Source organism: Podarcis bocagei (genome assembly GCF_964188305.1).
Source record: "Podarcis bocagei genome assembly, chromosome: 17".
NCBI lineage: Eukaryota > Metazoa > Chordata > Lepidosauria > Squamata > Lacertidae > Podarcis > Podarcis bocagei.
Window position 1 is genome coordinate 22,292,906 of NC_138143.1, and position 21,824 is coordinate 22,314,729.

The 21,824-nt window shown below is 41.1% G+C and overlaps 1 protein-coding gene across 28 annotated transcripts in view; it reads right to left on the reverse strand.

Moving 5' to 3' along the window:
* Positions 1-21,824, reverse strand: part of PTPRD (protein tyrosine phosphatase receptor type D) — a 1,185,728-nt gene that overhangs the window by 110,960 nt on the left and 1,052,944 nt on the right. For all 28 annotated transcript variants that reach the window (XM_081176033.1, XM_081176022.1, XM_081176026.1 and 25 more), the window contains 3 exons: positions 17,992-18,085; positions 8,467-8,676; positions 5,543-5,703 (listed from right to left, as the gene is read on the reverse strand). In XM_081176033.1, coding sequence (XP_081032159.1) covers positions 5,543-5,703; positions 8,467-8,676; positions 17,992-18,085 — 465 coding nt within the window. The remainder of the gene's footprint in view (positions 1-5,542; positions 5,704-8,466; positions 8,677-17,991; positions 18,086-21,824) is intronic.

The window sequence follows — 21,824 nt, forward strand, 5'->3', positions numbered from 1 at the left end:
TGTGACTCTCAGGGGATTTTGGACCCGGAAGATGGGTCCCTTATTTGGGTCACATCGTGTTGGAGGGTATGTAGGAGCAGTGTGGAAACCCTGGCCTGTGAGCTGAATTAGGTCCTGAAGAGGTCTCAATTCAGCTTCCATTGCCACTTTCCCAAGTCATGCCCACCTGCCCCACACCTGATGCAATATGTGACATCAAGTATGGAGCAGGTGAAGATGCAGCTCATAATAATAATAATAATAATAATAATAATAATAATAATAATAATAATTTATTATTTATACCCCGCCCATCTGGCTGGGCCTCCCCAGCCACTCTGGGCGTCTTCCATAAAAACCGAAAATACAGTAAAATATCACACGTTAAAAACTTCCCTGAACAGGGCTGCCTTAAGATGTCTTCTGAATGTCAGGTAGTTGTTTATCGCTTTGACATCTGCTGGAAGGGCGTTCCACAGGGCGGGCGCCACTACCGAGAAGGCCGTCTGCCTGGTTCCCTGTAGCTTTGCTTCTCGCAATGAGGGAACCGCCAGAAGGCCCTCGGCGCTGGACCTCAGCGTCCGGGCAGAATGATGGGGGTGGAGACGCTCCTTCAGGTATACTGGACCGAGGCCGTTTAGGGCTTTAAAGGTCAACACCAACACTTTGAATTGTGCTCGGAAACGTACTGGGAGCCAATGTAGGTCTTTCAAGACCGGTGTTATATGGTCCCGGCGGCCGCCCCCAGTCACCAGTCTAGCTGCCGCATTCTGGATTAGTTGTAGTTTCCTAGTCACCTTCAAAGGTAGCCCCACGTAGAGCGCATTGCAGTAGTCCAAGCGGGAGATAACCAGAGCATGCACCACTCTGGCGAGACAGTCCGCAGGCAGATAGGGTCTCAGCCTACGTACCAGATGGAGCTGGTAAACAGCTGCCCTGGACACAGATTTGACCTGTGCCTCCATGGACAGCTGTGAGTCCAAAATGACTCCCAGGCTGTGCACCTGGTCCTTCAGGGGCACAGTTACCCCATTCAGGACCAGGGAATCCTCCACACCTGCCCGCCTCCTGTCCCCCAAAAAGAGTACTTCTGTCTTGTCAGGATTCAACCTCAATCTGTTAGCTGCCATCCATCTCTGCTGAAAGCAAGGTTTGCAGGCACCAACGATCAGCGGTGCCTGCAAACCCTTCTCATTTTCCCCATGTGGCATGAAACCCAACCACACAGGTAAATAGACAGGGCTTTGCAGGCACCACAGATTAACTTTGCAGAGCCCTGTGCTTTTGTCACTGCAGTCTGATTTCAAACTACATGAGCACAGCAAAATGCTTCACTTGATGTCATGGAAACATCAGCTGATTGACAGGCAGGTAGTCCCATCCTCCTTACACAATTGCCCACAGGAGTGGGGAGAGCTAAGCATCTGGCCTTCTGACTGGAAACAGTTCTCCACCCATGCTTTAAGAGAGATGAATTGATTAGAATAAATATTATGATTATGATGATATTATGAACTGTGAGAATAGGATAAACTAGCAGAGCAAATGTATGCCGCAGGAGGTAGTTCAGTTGTGCCAATCAGGGTCGAACTTTGGTGCAGGTGCTCACTCACAGCAGGTTTGGCTTACCACATTTTGAAGTTAAGTGCTAATGCCGTCCGAAAAGATCAGTGAGCCCAGAGTCTATAATTACCTAACTGCACCAGTGAGATTAGGGACGCGGGTGCGCTGTGGTCTAAACCACTGAGTCTAGGGCTTGCCGATCAGAAGGTTGGCGGTTCGAATCCCCGCAACAGGGTGAGCTCCTGTGGCTCAGTCTCAACTCCTGCCAACCTAGCAGTTTGAAAGCACGTCAAAGTGCAAGTAGAGAAATAGTTACCGCTCTGGCGGGAAGGTAAACGGCATTTCTGTGTGCTGCTCTGGTTTTGCCAGAAGCAGCTTGGTCATGCTGGCCACATGACCCGGAAAAACTGTCTGCAGACAAACGTCGGCTCCCTCGGCCAGTAAAGCTAGATGAAGGCCACGACCCCAGACTGGACTTAACTGTCAGGGGTCCTTTACCTTTACCTGTGAGATAGCTTAAAATCTCCACCATCTAAAAATGCACATCTAAGTCCCTTTGCCTCTTTTTCCACCTTGTATGTTAATATCAGATGCTAAATAATTTTTATGAACATTTTTGATGACTGCAATCAAAAAGCTACACTGCCATCCACCAAGTCTTTGCTTTTAAAATCATCTTGCCTCTTAAAAAATAAGAAACACAAAACACTAATTTCCCCACCTGCTGAGAATATCTAGGTGGTATACATACTAATCTGTTTGTACTGCAATACATGCAGAGCTGTAACTAGCTGCTCGGCCCCCGAATCATTCATGTTTTGGCTCAACATGCTGATTTCAAGCTATACTGATTTTAGATCCTTCCACTGCAAGGGTGAGTGTGGTTTACTTGATATGCATTTAAAAACTCTCCCCTTGATTAAATTATCTCAATCTTTTCCTCCCTGCACATGCCACAGTTGAAGGAAGATGGAAGTGATCATTGCGATCTTGGTATATGTCTGATTTTATAGCTCATTCCTTTCTCACCTTGCAGAAAGGAATTCACACAATATCACATGTAACTGCCATACGCCTGATGTACGCAAAACCAAGAAAATCCTATTAAAGGAAATTAACTGTACACTACTGTATATGAGTTCCTTCTACAAATGTTACTCTAATTATGATAGAAGATAGCTAATGGAGAAAAAAATGTTATTGAACAGCATTATATAAATATACTAAGTAGATAAATAAAAGGAATTAAACAAAGCTCTGAAATACGCACATCACTTGTCAAAATTAATGTCTTGGTTCGAAATAATTGATTTCTCAGGCCCAATCCAGTTACATTTTAAAAATAAGTTTCATAACACTAACTGACATTTCTTCCCTCCAGAACTCTTGAGAATTTCCATCTAGTGGTTGTGGCTCTATTTACCTCTCTGTGCTCTGCTTATATATTTGGGTAAATAAAGCAAATATTACAAAGCCAGCCTAAACCTTCAGTGCTTTCTCTAGTTCAAAGGAAGATAAACCCTTCAATGTTGATACTAGAAGTTTCCACAGCTCAGACGTTCTTTGTGCTTAACAATATTGTCCGAAATCTTGTGATAAACTTTTTCACCACTAGAAAGTAGTACTAGTGCATATAGAACACATTTGCAAAATATGGACGTATTAAAATTATTTCTCGTTACACCATGTCAACCAACTGTTGTCCCTCTCCCACTGCACCTTGGATGAACCACAAAGCACAGATTTGCAACTTGATTTCTAGACTGCAGCAAACTTCACAACAGCTTCTAGTTTTGCTATGATTCTCAAAAGCTGAGGTGGGTCTGCCATTTCCAGAGAAGAGCTCCATCTCTTTCGGTTATCTTTCAGGGGTGAAAAAACAACTATCTGTGTTTGCCTAGCTAAGCAAAACATAAAGGAGACACGCTCCAGTCTCATAAGGTTCCTGCTTTTTGTTAAAATGCACAATTACCTTCTTGAGGAGAATTGTTTGAGTGCATAGTTATATGTGCTGGTTTATGTGGTTTTGCATGTTTTGTTGCATTAATAACAATATTGTCCCTTAAGCATTACCGTTCTTTTAAAATTGTGTTTTGTCTACAGCTCCTGGTGAAGGAGACTTCTCCAAAAAACCACATTCAGCTCCATAAACATCTGTTTGCCAGAAGTACTGGAGCTTGTTGCCTTCTCCTTGGTGAATTTTCTCTCTTTCTGCCAGCTTGGCTAAGGCCAGGGGATGTTGCCAGGTTCCCACCATTCAAGTTCATTTAGTGCTTTAAACTGGAGGTATTGTATGGTTATCGCTTGACTCATCATTAAGTGACAAAGGGAGAGGTTGGTGGAAACACTTAGGAAAATGCATTCACTTAGTAGTATGACTCAAACATGGCCTGCAGAACTGAATGCATGAACACTTTATCTGCATATTTGATGCCAATTTAGATGCAGATATTTTTGAAATGTAGGTACAGTACAGGACGGCTGCAAATCTATACCGGATTACATGGGAGCAAGCTTCGCCTTCGCCAAACACAGTGTAACTTACTTCCAAGCAGGCTTACAAAGGACTAGATTTGCATGGCTGAATTGTACTTGTAGTACTTACAGCAATGCCACAAGTATCAGAGAAAGAAATTATTTATTTTGCAAATTTATCAGTATTACTAAAACATTTATATGCCCCCTTTCAACACCAGCTTTCGGGGTGGCTTACAAAAATCCATAATAAAACAACAAATAAAAACACTCCATTTTTCAACATCATTGCATACTGGGCTGGGACTAGTTGCCTTAACTTTGGATGATTCTGGAATATGGGTGGAAAGATTCTGAAGCCCAGCTGGTAGGAGAAGAGAAATCTTATGGGTGGAGCCTAACAGGACAGGCTTGGGGGCTGGAGAGTTGCTGTAGTTGTTATCAACTACCTTTTGTGAAAAAGCTGGTGGATACATCTTTGCCTGATCTGACTTCTGAAAAGAGGAGCTACTGCTACTCTTTTTCTGCACCAGGAACTGAGCATATTTTTAAAATTTGTCTAGTAGCACCTTAGAGACCAACTAAGTTTGTTCTGCATATAAGCTTTCGTATAAGCGCACGAAAGCTTATACCCAGAACAAACTTAGTTGGTCTCTAAGGTGCTACTGGACAATTTTTTAAATTTTTAAATTTATTTCAACTGTGTCAGACCAACACAGCTACCTGAATCTTGAGCACATTTAGCATGCGGTCATCTTCCTAGCATCTTTGCTGAATTTATTTATTGTGGTTTATGGCTGGGCATCAGGATATTGGATTGTTGCTGTGAATTGACCAACTGTATCCTAACAAGAGCAATGCCCACCACTTGCAGGTCACTAGGAAAATAGGACACAGTATTTGGAATTAAGTTCATCCCCAGAATGGTGAATAAAACTCATTCAAAACATACATATTTAGCTGCGAACCTAGACTTTGGGGTAAAGTTTCCTTAGAACTGGACAGTATCCACTGGTTGAGTTTTATTAAACTACCAGTTATTTATAGTATGGTTCCATTCTTTGCATTTGAGGAAATACTTTAGTTCTTGCTACCTCTTGAATGATGTGTGTGCATGGAAGCTTTTGCCCAGATAAGCTGGTGTATCACATTTTCAGTAGACATGGTAGAAAGAAAACAATCCCTAAACTTTCTCACCTAGCCTTTGGTTCTAACAGAAGGGTTACACTGCCAATGGGGCAAATCAACCTTGTGAAATTATTGCTTCCTATTTTTATTTTGCATCTCTACAGAGATCTAGGAAAGACTTCTAGGCCTCTCAGAAGTCTATACGCAGCCAAATGCACCTGAAAAACCAAGGCTTGTAATAGAAGGATTTTGCGTATCCGAGACATAACAGCTCGGATGAGAAAGGTATCCGTAACTGATGAAACTGAACAGAAAGGCATCTGTAAAAGGAATCACATTTCTTTCTACCCCAGGAATGACTAACATATCTAAACTATAAACTATTTTGTAAACTTACCTTTTGTAAAGGAGTATAGCTATAACAATACAGATGATAAACACAACTGCAAGAACTGGTCCTACAACCCAAATCAAGCCTTCTTCTTCATCTGTAATTGGCTGGGGGTTAAGATCCACTGATACAACCGTTTCAGAATATGGGCTGGTTGCATACATGGTCTAGAGGGAAATAAGATTCGTATTTAACAGTACAGTACCATTTTTCCAAAATACTCTAAAAAATAGGTTTTTATCAACTGAAGCTGGGTGTATTGGGCTTTCTCTATTTCACACTCAAAGCTTTTATTCAAAGCTTTGGGCCAGTTTCAAGATAAAAGTAGAAAAGGGACACCAAATAAGTGCACTGTATAAGCATAAAAGTAGACTAAACAAAAGCCCCTCTTGCACTTAGACAAAACTCACAGAAAAAAACCCCACCAGGAAACAAGTCTTTGACTAGAATTAATTAATCTCAATAGGCTCAGCCCAGCACACACACATGACAGGTTTAAGAGCCAATTAGGAAGACACTTGTATGTAAAAATGTTAATGTCTGCTGCTACACCTTCCCACAATCCTCTTTCCATTTGTGCTTAATTATTTTTTAAAACTGTATTACATGCAGTTAAAACAGCTCAAGCATAAAAGGGACATAAGAAAGAGATGGATTGCATAAGAGGGAAAGCACAACTCATTATTTAGATCACCTCAGGAATTCTCCTTTTTGTTACATTATTTTCCAACTCTGCTACATTTCACTGATAAAGTCAGTGGCAAATTACTATAATTAAAGAAACTAGCTGTGCATGTCCTTGATTAGTTCCCTCTTTTCCAAAGATGTTTGGCAATGAGCACCACTGACTGAGCAATATGTCTCGCGGCAAGAAAAGCCTTCTTTCAGAGGCATGATAAGACTCCACTGCGAAGCTCACGCCTCAGTAACACCGATCAGAGATTTCAAGAAGCAAACCTTATGACTTGCACAGGATATGAACAGTGATGGTTAAGATGTTGATAGTGATTCAACATACCCAGAAATGTGAGCCAAGTCAATGTGCAGTTTGGTCTCCTTGGCACCCGCCAAGGGTCATAAACACCTGGAACAGGTGATACGCATGTGCTTGGCACACAACCACCAGCGTACCCACACTCTGAGCTTTCATTTTTTTATTTTTAAAAAACCCCAAGTCTCTAGCCCTCCTTGAAAGGAAGTTATGAAACAAAGCTTGCAACTTCCATTCGAAGCGATTTCTGCAATATGGCTTCTTCTGCCTTTCAGGGTGTTTAACTAATGAGTGAAGTCAGAGCTGTGATTGATGAGTGAGTTGTTTGGAAAGTGATAAGAATCCCTGGGGTTCTAAAGATCTGCTGTTTTGCCCTCCCTTTAGTGCAGGTCCCCTGCTTCTGCCTCATTTTCTGGTCCTTGGAATCTCTCTAGTTTTATCTTCATTCCCCCCTAGCAACGAGGATGCATCTTTCCTGCAGTGGGTTCAAGGTCATATTGTAACTTATTTTGTGCAAGTACTAAAATGCAATAAGTGCAAGTGGATGTCAAAGGATCCAACCCCAATCACACAGCAAATGCAAAATGTGAAAACTTTGCAAAGAGGTTGAGACGTATCTTTTGCTGTACAAGAGCTAAAACCAGGCACTCAATAAGAAGGCACTGTGTAGTTAACTTACAGTACAATGGTATACATGCCTACTCAGAAGTAAGTCTCTTTGTGTTTAATGCAGCTTCCATTTAGCCCAGGCTATGGTTTTGCATTTGCACTGTGTGTGTGTGTGTGTGTGTGTGTGTGTGTGTGTGTGTGGAAATGGGGTTCTTGTGTCTTTAACAGTTGTGGAACAGGCAGAAATTCAACAGCATAAGCCATTTCTACTATGGCAATAAAATTATGGGGAAAGCTTCACCTGTTCTGTCTCTCATACATTTTATTACATGTGTGTTCCCCAATTTGTTCTGAGGCCCTCCACTACATCTGCAAAAGAGGGCAGAAATTTGCATAAGACACAAATCTATGCAAATTTTATGCAGATGTGTCTGCCCTTTTGCAAGTGTTTCAGAAGCTCCAGCCTACAGACAGTTTACTGAACGCAGAAAATCCTGTTGAATCCCCTGATAATGCATAACCGTTAACCTTTTACATACATATGTGCAGTGCCAGATTTACGTATAAGCTAAACAACCTTAGGGCCCCACTCTCTTGGGGGCCCCTAAAAAACTTAAAGGGAAAAAACGTGGATGTACATTTCCGAACTATAAGATAAAAAATAAATAAAATAAAACCTACATACAGCAACAGTGTTTTGTTTTGTGTTGTGTAGGCTCCTATGATGTAAGTAATGGGCCCCGCCTGCTAGCCCGCTCCCTAAAATATCACTGGTTTGCTCATTTCTATATATAGGGTGCCTACATTCTGCATGGACTGGCGATTTTGTTAAGTGCAAATGGCTTTAGATACCTATTAGGTCCATAAATTACCATATAGCATATATTCAACCCAAAAATCAGCAACAATTTGTTGTTGACAAATGACAGCTGGACATATAAAGGGCCCCATTACCTTCAGTAGCTTAGGGCCTCATCAAAGCTAAATCCAGCCCTGCATGTGTGCAAGGAAGGGTGAGGGTGGAAGCAATCACATATATCTGGTATGTGCATATTGTCATAAAGGCAATTCATAAGGCAATTTAGTCACTGGGCAATTGAGCACTGAACTTATCCACATTGCTGGGTATGTGAAAAGGATATTTACTTTTATGTAGAGAGACTTATCCAAAACTGGAGGTCATTCAAATAAGTGAAGGCAAAGCACCACTTCCCACAATATGCAATTAATATTATGAAAGGAACAGAAATGTCAAGCGTTTGCTCGAATGCTATGGAGGCATTGGAGAGATACATTTTTAGGAACAACATAAAACTTGCAGTCAACTTACAGATTCCGAGTGTTCCATAACAGCTAAAATAAAGACGACATATTCTTGGCCGTTTTGGAGCTGCTTGTTTTCAAAACCACCATACTGTTTCTTATCCCCCAGGGTGAACTCAGTAGGAAGAACTTCAAAGTGTGCTGCAATATATGGCTTTAAATCTGCTTCCCTCCCCAAACGAATACTTCGGCGTTTCCGTGCTATCTCTTTAAGTAGCTTTGGGGTAGGAGAGGAAAAAGAGAGAGAAAAGGGAGAAAACAGAAAGATAACTGTAAACAAGATTAATGTAACTTATTGACAGGCTGATTTTTTAAAAAATGTATTAAGTCCTAGGAACTACAAAAAATAAAATTCAGTGTCATTTCATGACAACCCCAGTTACAGTTATCTGGGAGTAAGTCCCAGGAGGCTTGCTTCAGAATAGAAATGTACAGGAGTGTGCTATAAATTACAATAATGCCAGCACTTTTATATTAAGTAGTACGCCTCTTTAGAGTTCCACACAACTTGCAGCCTCATTCTCAGTTCAGGAAAAACCTCTGTTACACTTAGATAGGAGTAGGTACCATTCAATTCAATGGGCTTACTACTGAGTGGAAATGCATAGCATAGTTGTACATCTCATTTTTATATGTAAATCTCATATATACTCTTTATTCTTAGCAAGAAGAGGATGTCAACATCAGATTTTTAAAAATGAATTTTTAGTTACTGATATTGTTGTCCACACTAATTCTTTTTAAAGGAAAACATACAAAAAATAAAGACTATGAGGCATTTGAGATATTTTGAGACTATGAGCCATTTCCCCCCATCACATATCAAATGACGGTCAGCAATAAGACACTTTTTTCCATCAAGTTAATGGTTTTTTATTGCAAAACTGAAGCAAAATATTTTTAAAATGCTACAGGCAGTACAGAAAAAAGGTAAGCGATCTACGGCACTTAACTCATTACGACATCAACAGACTGCAAGTCAACCCACACCCAAAAACTTTTTTAAATAAGAAAAATTAACTGTTTTTAAGTGTTTAAAAAGTTACACCATTTATGCAGTTAGCTTAGTGCTTGTTTAACACATCATGCTAAACCAAACCTTGGCTTATTGCACAGACGAGTGTCTGCAGGCTCCCAAAGAAGCCACAGATGCGGCCGGTCCTGATCCTCCGACGACTCACCTCCCTGTTTTGCCCGAAGGCGAGCACTCCTCCTGCGAGTACAAAGGTCCTAATTTATCATCACATTGTGTGATGGCCTGGGACTCGGGCTTGGATTCGGAACCAGAGGAGACTCAGTCTGCACTGGATCCTTTTCCTCAGGCATCATCTGAACCAAGTCTGGGGCCTGATCCTGGAGAGTCCCAGTCTGCACAGGTTCCCCTGCAACAAACACCAGCTGGGCCAAGTCAGGGGCCTGACCTTGCCCTGGCTCCAGATGCGGGGATTACCTAGTTGCCTTCACCTGGGCCATCACTTACAGCTGCACTACTACTGGTTGGGTCAGGGGAGGCTGAGGCGGCCTCTGGGTCTAGTAACTCACTGATGTCTCCCAAGCTGCAAAGACTAAGGTCTGAGAGAAGGAGAGACCTGAGTACTTGCAGGAGGAGTGCTCACCTTCGGGCAAAACAGGGAGGTGAGTCGTCAGAGGATCAGGACCGGCCGCTACTCTGACAAAGATAAAAGGCTGTCGGACCCCGCCACAGGTTGCGGGAGCAACACTGCTGTATGCTAAATCCTGCCTGAGATCCTGTACCTGTCCTTGCCTGGTTTCCTGCCTCGTGTCCTGCCTTGGCCCTGTCAGACTGACTCCCAGCGGAACCTTTGGATTCTGGACCGGTCCTGGACCGTGTTTCATGGGTTACCCCCGGGTCCAGCACACATTGTGTTTAACTAACTATTAATGCCACAAATCATGACATTATGTCTATGCTGCAGAATGTCAATACCAGTGAACAGGTTTAGGAATGGAATAAGTATTCAGTTAGCAAAAATGTTTAAAAGATATGCTAGTATGCTTGTAGTAAGAAGAGTGCGTATGACATTCTAAGAACATGCCATGAATTGGCAATGACATAGAGGAAAGGGAAGAAGATCATGGTGAGGGGTGTAGTCACAACTGGTACACACCAGGACTAGCTGAATATGAGGAAGTGGAGGTTGGGGACTTAGGAGGAACTCCCAGGACATCAGAGGACCTTGCAGGGCCAGCCAACAGTACAGGGGAGACAGAGGAGGGAACACATCATCAGAACCAGAGGTTTCTCCATCTTCACAGACATGGAAAGCTCTGAGGTGTCAGGAGCAGGGAGAAGTGCACTCCAGGAGGCTGAGGCAGGTAAAGGAACACAGCCCAGCTCACCAGGGGCCAGGTGGAGATCATGGGACTCATTAGGATATTGTGGTCCCTCAGCTAGATTAGGCTCAGGGAAGGTGAGGGCCACCCGCTTTGTTAAGTGGAGAGACACAGCTACTCAGCTGGAACAATCGATCAAGGTGCATCAATCAAGCTTGCGAAGGATAGAAGGGAAGCAAGACAGAGACTCTGTGTCTGCTCAACTTTCTCCATCGATGGAGCACAGCTTGGCTGCTTCAGGAACTCCACCGGCCTGTGAATTCGGGACGAACCCCAGGTCCCAACCCTGGAGGCAGGAGTTTGACCTTGCTTGTTATATCATACCTGGACCAGGTTTTGACCATTTGGTCTGTCTGACTACTCTCTGGTGTTGCCCTTGGGACTGTGTGCACTATCAGGACTTGCCTCCGGGTATGCTTAGGTTCAGGACAGTACAGAAAATTGTATTGTAGAAAAAGACGTTTACATTTGTCCTTAACTGCAGAAGCTGAAGTTACATATAAGTCTGGTCTCTAGAATCAAAGGAGTAAAATTTTGTAAAGGGACAACTGTACAAAATATTTATTTTTGCCCGTGCCAAAAGAACTGAGAAATTGGTTTTCATTTGGAAATTGGTTTTCATGTGTATGTCTCTGCACTAGCGTAAGTAAGATAGGAGGAAGATTTCACCCTAAATCACATGAATGAATAGACCTGAAGTGCACCCCTTCCTTCATTCATATTTTAGTTATAGATGATGCTGTTGTCATATATCATTAGCATCATGTGTATCCCTTGAGATGCTTTTCCCCCTCCCGATCAAGGTTAATTTGAAAAGCAATGAAGTCATCAAAATCTGTTCCCAAATACCTTCCAGATCCTGTCCATAATATGTTCTTATTCTTGTGTATTTTTTTTTGTAATACTCTTGCAGATTCTTGTAATACATTCTTCTTGCAGATTTCACAACATTTAGAAATGCATTTTAATATTATTTAGCAAAGGCATTTTCATGTTAATATTAGGATTTCAGCTGAAGAAAGTTTAAATGCAATGTACTTAGAAAATAAAGCTAGGCAGAACTTACAAAAGGCACAAAATGCAATATTTAGATGCCACACGCACCCTTTTGCAGAAAATAAATGTATAAATGGCATTTAGCATAAAAGTTAGTGGCATTAGTTGACTCTGCTGAGAGAGTCTTACATGAAATAATACCATCTTCACGGTTGGTTCACAGAATAATAACATGCACTAGGCTGGGATGGTGGGACTTCCAGTGCTTAGTGAATTCAATTTGAACAACATATGAAAGGAAAAGACACCTCTCTCTCTCTCAGTTGAAATTGGTTTATGGTGTGTACAAAATGTAAACATTCTTAAGCATCTTCTAAAGCTTTTACTACAGATTCCTCAGCACCCTTCCTTAAGTTTTCTAGGCCTCATTGGGTAAATTGTATCATCACCTACTGCTTTTGGAAGTTGTTGTTGGAGGTACACCCTGGAACAGGCATAGGAAAACTCGGGCCTCCAGATATTTTGGGACTACAACTCCCATCATCCCTGACAACTGGTCCTGTTAGCTAGGGATGATGGGAGTTGTAGTCCCAAAACATCTGGAGGGCCGAGTTTGCCTATGTCTGCCCTGGAAGTATGTTCTCAAGAGCCAGACTTTCGTAATGCAAAATGTTAGTGGTCAGAGAGGGCATTGGTTCTCTTCAGCTGTGCAGATAGCATTTATGTGTGAGGTTTGCTACATTATTGTTGAAATAATGGCCAATCTGGGCTCATGTTACTTTCTTTTAGTTTATTTCTCCATACTCTGTTCCAGATGTTGGACACTGCATATGATAGAAGATGCCTAAAGGTTACTTGAGAGGCCACCTTGCCCTTTATATACCCAGTGGGCAGAGCTTTTTTTCAGCTGGAGCTGCACTTGGGCACCTCTCAAGTGACAGGCACCACTGCACATGTTCCAGCTTGTTAGCATCCTTCTTAAATTACGGTGCCCAGAATTGGACACAGTATTCCAGGTGCGGTCTTAGCAAGGCAGAATAGAATGGTACTATTACTTCCCTTGATCTAAACACTATACTTCTGTTGATGCAGCCTAGAATAGCATTAGCTTTTTTCCTGCTGCATAACACTCTTGACTCATGTTAAGCTTGTGGTCAGCCAAGACACCCTAGGTCCTTTTCCACATATACCACTATATCAGTCATCAATACTTTTATCAGTGCCAACACTGTGAGAAGTACCATTCAGCAAATACCCTTCCCAATGTTAACTAAAGGTTTCCTGCCTGAAGATCTCTAATTCCTTCCTGCTGAACTGGGTGGGGGTGTGGGGGAGGTAGGGATTAATGATGAATAGCTTCTTAATTTTGCCAGTGCTTCTTCATGTTAATTACTGGTGTCCTCTTACTTCTTTCAAATCGCAAAATAATACTGTTGTGCTATAAACAACTGAGAGAAAAATGAGAAGAAACAAGTGATCAAAGATCGTCTCCTCTGCGGATACAGAAACTGACACCGAGGTAATTAAGAAAGGCTATTCATCACTAATTTCCTAGCAGCAACCAACAAGAAGCATTAAAAAGTGCATGGACTGAGAATAAAGAAAAATATTTAAGCACAAGGACCATTTGAGGCCTCGATAGCCTTTTATGTGTTCACACACAGGACAGGATAGAGCTGCAATTGTGCTTTATTGAAAAATACTAATGATAAAAAGTCACAAAACATGCAGCAGGACAAGACAGGAAACAATTAACTATGACAATGTGACGATGACACAATCTGCGTTCTCCATGAAAAGTGACTGAAATTTTGGCAATTTCAGAGGCAAGGAGTTTAGCTTTAAGGGCAAAATCTAATCTAAGGCTAATTCTGCCTACAGAGACAACCCTGAAGTCACTGTGTTTCCTGATACTTCGTTGTTATGGATAAATGTTTCACCGCTGCAAAGCTGGAACGCCTGCATTGATAATATTTGTGTAGGCATTCCATGAGCACAGTATTAACGTGCACAACTTAAAACACGGAGTTCTCTTAGAAGCTTTAAAAAATCTAAAGTATCAGAAACTTCAGAGTCGCTGCATGAAGAGTAGCTCACTTTGGAGATGTTTTCCGTCCCCTCGTGAGTTACTATTGGAAGCAATTCTGAAAGATATATGAAGGGCTTCAGCTCTCGATCAGAAACAATTTTCATTTTCCAGTCAATGCATATCTTATTTCTTCCACCATTAATTCTACAATGTGGTCTCAATTGTATTTGTAAAAAATGGAAAAGAACCCATCCTGCCCCAAATGTTTCTGAATTTAATAAATGTCCTTTATCAAACTATTATACAGATTAATGCACCACAACTTGCACGATGATTAAAATGACCCTTTGTTATGGAAAGCGGCAGCAGCAGCAGCACAGACCCAAAGAACTTAATGGCGAGAAAGGTCAATGTCAACTACAGAATTCAGAATGGAATCTGTTAATTTTGCTGAAATGGACTGTGTAGTTTTGCAAGTTAAAAATGGTCTGTGTCCCGTTACTGGACTGTTGAATTTTTAATTGTTCCGCTGTGTTTGATGGCTACTAAAACTGAGTTTAGCTGCTTTTTGCCTCTCTAGACAACTCCAGGTCATTAAAAAGAAGAAACCACATTAAAGCAAGCAGTCTGCACATACTGAATGTTGTTAGTACAAGCAAAACACAGCCGAAAGTCATGGAGTTGGCTAATGGCTTAAGAGAAATACAGAGACCTCCCATTCTTCATAACAATGACCAATGGGTTCTATTGAGTCCTGTGGAAATCTGTGTAGACATTGTGCCTGAAATGAGGCTGGACTATATTTTTGTTAGGGCAATTCAAAGAGAGTAAGCTCCTTAGGGTTTTGTTGTTGTTGTTTGTGAAGAAAATGGAAATTGGTGTTACTATGAATTTCTATTTGAAGAGTAGACTGGAGGACAATCAGTTAACAGGATGGTTCCTCCAGCTGGGGGAGTATATAGGCAAGGTATAGGCCAGGCATCCCCAAACACGGCCCTCCAGATTTTTTTGGACTACAATTCTCAGCATCCCTGACCACCGGTCCTGTTAGCTAGGGATGATGGGAGTTGTAGTCCCAAAACATCTGAAGGGCTAAGTTTGGGGATGCCTGGTATAGGCTTTGAAGACTATTGCCTCCTCTTCCACAGAGAGGGGCCATGCTGCTGTACAGATCATATTGACAGAACTAAGGAGACCCCCTCAATCCCTCAAGTCCATAAACCACACTCGATACAAAAAAAATAATGATGACACAAGGACAGGGACCCAAGAAGATACTGCATTATAACACAGAACGAGAATACCTCACACATGATAATGAATTTTCAGATAACTAAGATGACCTGAGTAGGAATTTACTAATTATTATGTTTATTTATTTAATTTCTATATCACCCTATACCTGAAGGTCTCAGGGCAGTTCACATAAAATATCAAATACATAAAATCCAGACAAAACCAACAACCCAATTAAAAAAACTCCCAAAGCGCCAGCATTTTAAAAAGGGTATAGGATGTACAGAAGATCAAGTCAGGCAAAGGCTGATTGAAAAGGAATGTTTTTGCCTGGCGCCTAAAGGTGTATAGTGAAGGTGCCAGGCGAACTTCCCTGGGCAAAGCATTCCACAGACTGGGCTTTCATCCTGTAGTAATAAGGAGGTGTTGTGTTGTTCTGAATGCCCTGGGAATTTATATAGGATGGGCTGGATAAACCTGGCTCGAATGTCTATATAATACTGGCAATGAAGAAGGGCATGTCCTGCTGTTTCCTGCTGCCCAGGGCACATGGGTATTTCCTCTCCTCATATGGTATCTTCCTATAGTGCCCTTCTTGAATTGCTGAAGGGAGAGCCTGACAGTGGGCCAAGGTAAAAGCCCTTTGAACAGCACCCATTGGAGTAAGGAAGGGAATTCTGTGACTACTAAGTTTTAAGCACCGTATCCACTTTATAATTTTGATGAATGTGTGGGTGGGTGCCCATGTTGCAACCCTACCGATGTCTAGAACGTGGAGATTTCCTTTGAATGCTGCTGAGGTATCAGCACCCCAAAAAGATTTTGCAGTTGAACCTGCAACAGGAGACTTGTCCAGTGTTGTATGTAGCATTTTTCATTTTGACAAAGTAATAATAAATAAATAAATAAATAAATAAATAAATAAATAAATAAAAGTAAAAATGTACACCCCACCGCCGAGACCATTCCATTGTAACTATCCAACCTCCCAAAATTTCAACACCTCTTGTGATGGTTTGACCCCTTTCCATTTCAACAGCACAAATTCTATTAATACCTCCCACATCTCCTCAAAATCATTTCTCCTGCATATTCTGTCTTACTTTAATAAAGGTAAAGGGACGCCTGACCATTAGGTCCAGGCGTGGCTGACTCTGGGGTTGCGGCGCTCATCTCGCTTTATTGGCCGAGGGAGCCGGCGTACAGCTTCCGGGTCATGTGGCCAGCATGACTAAGCCACTTCTGGTGAACCAGAGCAGCGCACGGAAACACTGTTTACCTTCCCGCCGGAGCGGTACCTATTTATCTACTTGCACTTTGACGTGCTTTCGAACTGCTAGGTTGGCAGGAGCAGGGACTGAGCAACGGGAGCTCACCCCGTCGCAGGAATTTGAACCGCCGACCTTCTGATTGACAAGTCTTAGGCTCTGTGGTTTACCCCACAGCGCCACCTGCGTCCCCTCTTACCTTAATAGCACATGTTAATTTATCATTAATAGCTATGTGCCACACCTATGGCTTCTCCTCAGATCTTAGAAATCTTTCACCTTTTACTAAGCTCTCTAGCTGTGCACAGGATTAAATTCCACTTCGATCACAGCTGGGGAGGGAACGGCTTCCCTGCCTGCTGTGGCCAGACAACACTCCACTCTCCACCTAATTAATTAAGGAAAAACTGAAGATGTAGCTACATATTATATACATTAAGAGGGATGTGTAGGTTGGTCCTCAGGAACTTCAGCATTGATAATGCAAACTTTACTAGGCAGATTAAGCTCTCTATGCCAAACTAACAAGTACCACTGTTAACAGAAAGGGGCCAGTATCTGCTGAAGACCTTTCATTCCACTTTCTGACCCAGACTCCCTGCATCTGAATGTGCTGAATTCATATGAACGCTCAAGCATGCTATGCCAGTTCATCACAGGGAAGTCATCCAAGGTTACTTTGCAAGTAGTTCAGTGTTGTTGATGTCTACCTTTCGCACAGATGTCCTTTCCTCTTAGGTCTGAGAGCATGTAAAAATGCAATCTGAGAATCATAATTGGTTGTTCCCAAAATAACTGGGGATTTCCAAATTCAGTTGTGCCCACCTGAATTTGAGTCTGAAGGTGTGTTATATAAAGTACTTTCGCACACATCTTCAGACAGGATTGCAATTTTCAAGTATAGAGTTTACTCATCTCTCTATTAACTAATACACTGAACGAGAAGAAGAGTTTTTTAAAAAAAATAAAATAAAAAATTCAATCAATTCAAAATGCCATATGTGTCAAAATAATGGGATGTTTTGAAATTAATGGAGTAATTCGCCCACAAGCAAGATAGAAACTGACAGGTAAATATATGTTAATTAACAGCCCAGTTATTACAGTGCTATTCGGTGAATATGTAAGGTGTCTCTCTCATTGTGCCTAATCTTGGAGCATAGAGGAAAACGAACATGAGACAGACATATACCAGCACGGGAGAATCAAGTAAAGAGAACTGAGAGGCAGGTCAAATGTTAAACTGCAGAGCAAATGGCAACTTAGCATGTGATTCAGCTTTGGCAAACACCCCATTAAACGAACCAGACCTTTATTGGAGTTCATATCAATGGTGATTAAGTTTTTGCTGACAACTCATTTCACCTACTGCATTACATCTTATAATCGGCAAGGAATAAAATATTAATGCCAACAAAGATCAGACAGTGTGTGTGCCTCATTGCAACTTAATGTCTTTTAATTTAAGTAATTAGCTTTTTGTTTCTGTCCCCAGAGGCGAACTCCAATACAAAATGATAAGATTTTTATTTTTTTTAAAAAAAGTCAAATTTGCTGACATGGGTACATTAATTGGACACAATCATTAAGGCTGTTTCTATCACAAACAATTTACAGGGAAAAAAGAGCTAAAATAAGCACACGGTACCTCGTCTAATTCCATTTCGTCTGGGCTCTCTCGTGGTTTCATGAATTTTCCATCAGACTTCTTTATCAAAGGCACAATTACTATATAGTAACCTCTGCAAAAAAACCAAACATAAGATGAGGCCTGCATAAAGGGAACAGTGTGTTTATATTGCTTCAGTTACATGGTGCTCCCATGTGGAGTAATCTGTAAAAAAAAACCTCTTTACTCTCCAGTAGAACCACCTCTTTGCATATCTTGGGCATGAAAACTTCTCATCATCTGAAATTTATTGATATAACGTGCATATTGCCAGCATAAAGTTAATTCACAATTCTATGGGTTCAATTTCTTGAGCAGGGTTTCACTCTAACAGAAGGGAAGAAGGGTTTTTAAAACCAATTCTCTTGAGAATTAGAGGACCTTCTGAAGCGTTGGAAGAAAGAGTTGACTGGTTAAATTGCCTCCCCACCTTCCTCAAGGAGACAGTAGTCAGTTAGAGCTTCTTCCGCCAGAAGAAGTAATTTCATTTGTGGAAAGGTGGATCTGCATCCAACAATACACATCCAAATATCAAATTAATTTACCCATAATATCAAATTAATTAAGAATTCTATATATATATATATTATCCAAATATATAAAATGCTCCATTCCACAGTTCTCTGATAAATGCAATAGAACTATTCATGAAATATCACCTTGATTTTAGAAGATACACTTAATTGACGCTCTTAAATACTATGAATGTAGCCAAATAAACGAGATTCCAGTAAAAATTGCAGTGAACTCAAAGGTGTAATGATAAAAGAGAAATTCACTTAAATAAAATACTACTTACACGAACCTTTAATTTAGGGTGCAATCCTATACACAGTTACCTGGAAGTAAATCCCACTGAAGTGATAGACCCTTGATTCTGAGTAGACATGTACAGGATTGCACTGATCAATATTTTAAGGTTTACAAAACAGTTTAAAGCAGATGGCATTTGTGATCTCCAAACATTGAAACCAAACAAAAACAAAAATTAGATGTGCTATCATACTGTTGGCCCTCAAAGTTAGCTGGATGACAGGGACAACAATTAAAGGAATGAAATACATTTCTAAAGACCTAAATAGGATTTGTTCTTTTACTCACTATCGGTGTAGGGATTGAAACTATGCATTACCAACCAAAATATCAGTCTATTCCAGTAATAATTACAACCAACTTGGATTAGAAAAAGGAAACGTCTTCTGGTCCGTTTTTTTCTGATGCTTAATTTTTGAAGTATCAAGGCTGAAATCTTATACCCAGTTATGTGGGATTAAGCCTCACCAAACACGTTGGGGTTTACTTCCGAGAAGACATGCATAGGATTGAACTGTGAGTGTTGCTACTGAATTTTTCAAACGAATCAAATCTGGAGGCAAAAGGGCTTTGATAGAATTGAAAGGGGTTCTGCAAATTTGTATTTTGTTCTAATGTGTTCACTACATAGAGAGTGGTATGGAAATTTATTGAATAAAATAAATAAATACCCATAGTGGCCTGGAAGAATCCTACATCACCATGTAGCATGACTCCAAGTGGTATTCTGGGGAGAAATGGGGTCCTCTGCTGGTGGCCTCAATTTTAACTGTGGCTGCCAGCCAGGGCCGGATTTAGGTTTGATGAGGCCCTAAGCTCCTGAAGGTAATGGAGCCCTTTATATGTCCAGCTGTCCTTTGTCAACAACAAATTGTCACTTTTTTGTGTGTTGAATTATCTGCTATATGGTAATTTATGGACCTAATAGGTATCTAAAGCCATTTGCACATGCAGAATGTAGGCACCCTATATATAGAAATGAGCAAACCAGTGATATTTTAGGGAGCAGGCTAGCAGGCAGGGCCCATGACTTACATCATAGGAGCCTACACAATACAAAACACTGCTGTTGTATGTAGGTTTTTTTTATCTTATATTTTGGAAATGTACACCTAGGTTTTTTTCCCTTTAAATTTTTTTGGGACTACTAAGAGAGTGGGACCCTAAGCTATAGCTTGTTTATCTTATACATAAATCTGGCACTGCTGTCAGCAATGACCAGCATTTTACTCCAGAATGCTCCCCAGAGCCACAATACATCATGTTGCAGCCTCATTCTGGAACATTATAGGACTTTAAACAGTGGGTGGAAGCACGGAAGAGCACTCCTGACTTCCACACTTCCATCTTCCTCAATCTTTGCACGACCCGGTATAGTAAGAAAGAAAAAGTGGCCTGAAAATACAGCCATTTTACTGCAGGCTATATTATGAACCTATTTTGTCCAAAGTAAAAAGGAGCAGGGTTTTAAGAAACAATGTTAAGCTATTGACAAGCCATCTGTAATAGCGAATGGCTTGCCGTTTTTGTCAAATGCAGGCATCACAAATGTTTACATGTAGGTGGAACACATTACATGCCTACTTGTACGAGAAAAACGGAGGTGTCCAGGGTTCAGTAGACTATGTCTTCAGGGCAATGCACTACTTAAAAAGCAGCTTGAAGAAGAAAAACCACTTTGGATATGCTTTGATATGCACTTTAATAGCTTTCTCCTTCTAAAAAGAATCTTATATCCGTTATCTTTCTTCACCCCATATCAGCAGTTAACGAAGGTGCATGAGAACGATCGTTTCTTGGCAATGACTTGCTACAACCTGTTTTCAAACACCGCAGCAATTCACCTAATGGAACCGAAGCACTTGCAAAATCAATACACATAGGTAGCCAGGTCAGATTACGAAACTTTATCATTTTTCATCCTAGAAGTCATTAAGATTGCTTGCAACCTCTGCTCAAGCATTCCATACAGAGTAGACAAAGTTGTAAGTACAGGTTTAAATTACACATAAAAAGAACCCATGATGGCTTCTTAAGAGAAGTTTGGGAATTTAGTATACATTCTAGCTATTTGCTTCCTTTATCCTAAAACTCAGTTCAGAAAATGTCTCCTGGATCATGCAAAGATCTGCCCTCATAATGTGGCCAATAAATATTGCAAAGTGCTGACTTGACTGTTTAATGTTCTCAGTAATGCCATTTTCAATTAGATAAGAAAATTGGGACTTGAAAACTAAAAGGAACACACTGAAAATAAAGCAGTGCACACACTGATTTGGCTCTAGTCAAAATATCAACAAGTTAACAGAACTGACATTTACCATAGCTCTGATGCTCATATGCAAAGTCTACTACAGTGGTGCCTCGCAAGACGAAAAGAATCCGTTCTGTGATTCTCTTCGTCTAGCTTTTTTTTGGTCTTGCGAAGCAAGCCCATTGACGGATTAGCGGATTAGCGCTATTAGCGGCTTTTAGCGGCTTATCTGCTGACCGGATCAGCTGATAAGTGGCTTAGAGGCTTAGAAAAAGGGGGGGAGGAAAAAAAACCCAGCAGGAACTCGCAAGACATTGTCGTCTTGCGAAGCAAGCCCATAGGAAATTCGTTTTGCGAAGCACCTCCAAAACGGGAAAACTTTTTCGTCTAGCGAGTTTTCCGTCTTGCGAGGCATTCGTCTTGCGGGGCACCACTGTATTAAGTGCAAACATTTCCTCATCTGAAATTAGTTAGCTGCTTTCTACAGTGATTCAGATAGTTGCTATTGCAGCTATCTTGTTTCTGCTTTCCAGTTTTCCCAAATTCAAAACTAGAGGGGAAAGTTCATATATCTGTTGTCCTACATTTGATACGGAGATACTATGTTGTTGAGGCCTTGCAGATACAATGATCTGGATTCAGAAGGCCTGATGATCGTCTTCCAAAGCAACTACTCTATTCTGAACTTAAAAATGGAAAGCGTAATGCTGGTGGTCAACAAAAGAGGTTCAAAGACTGTCTCAAG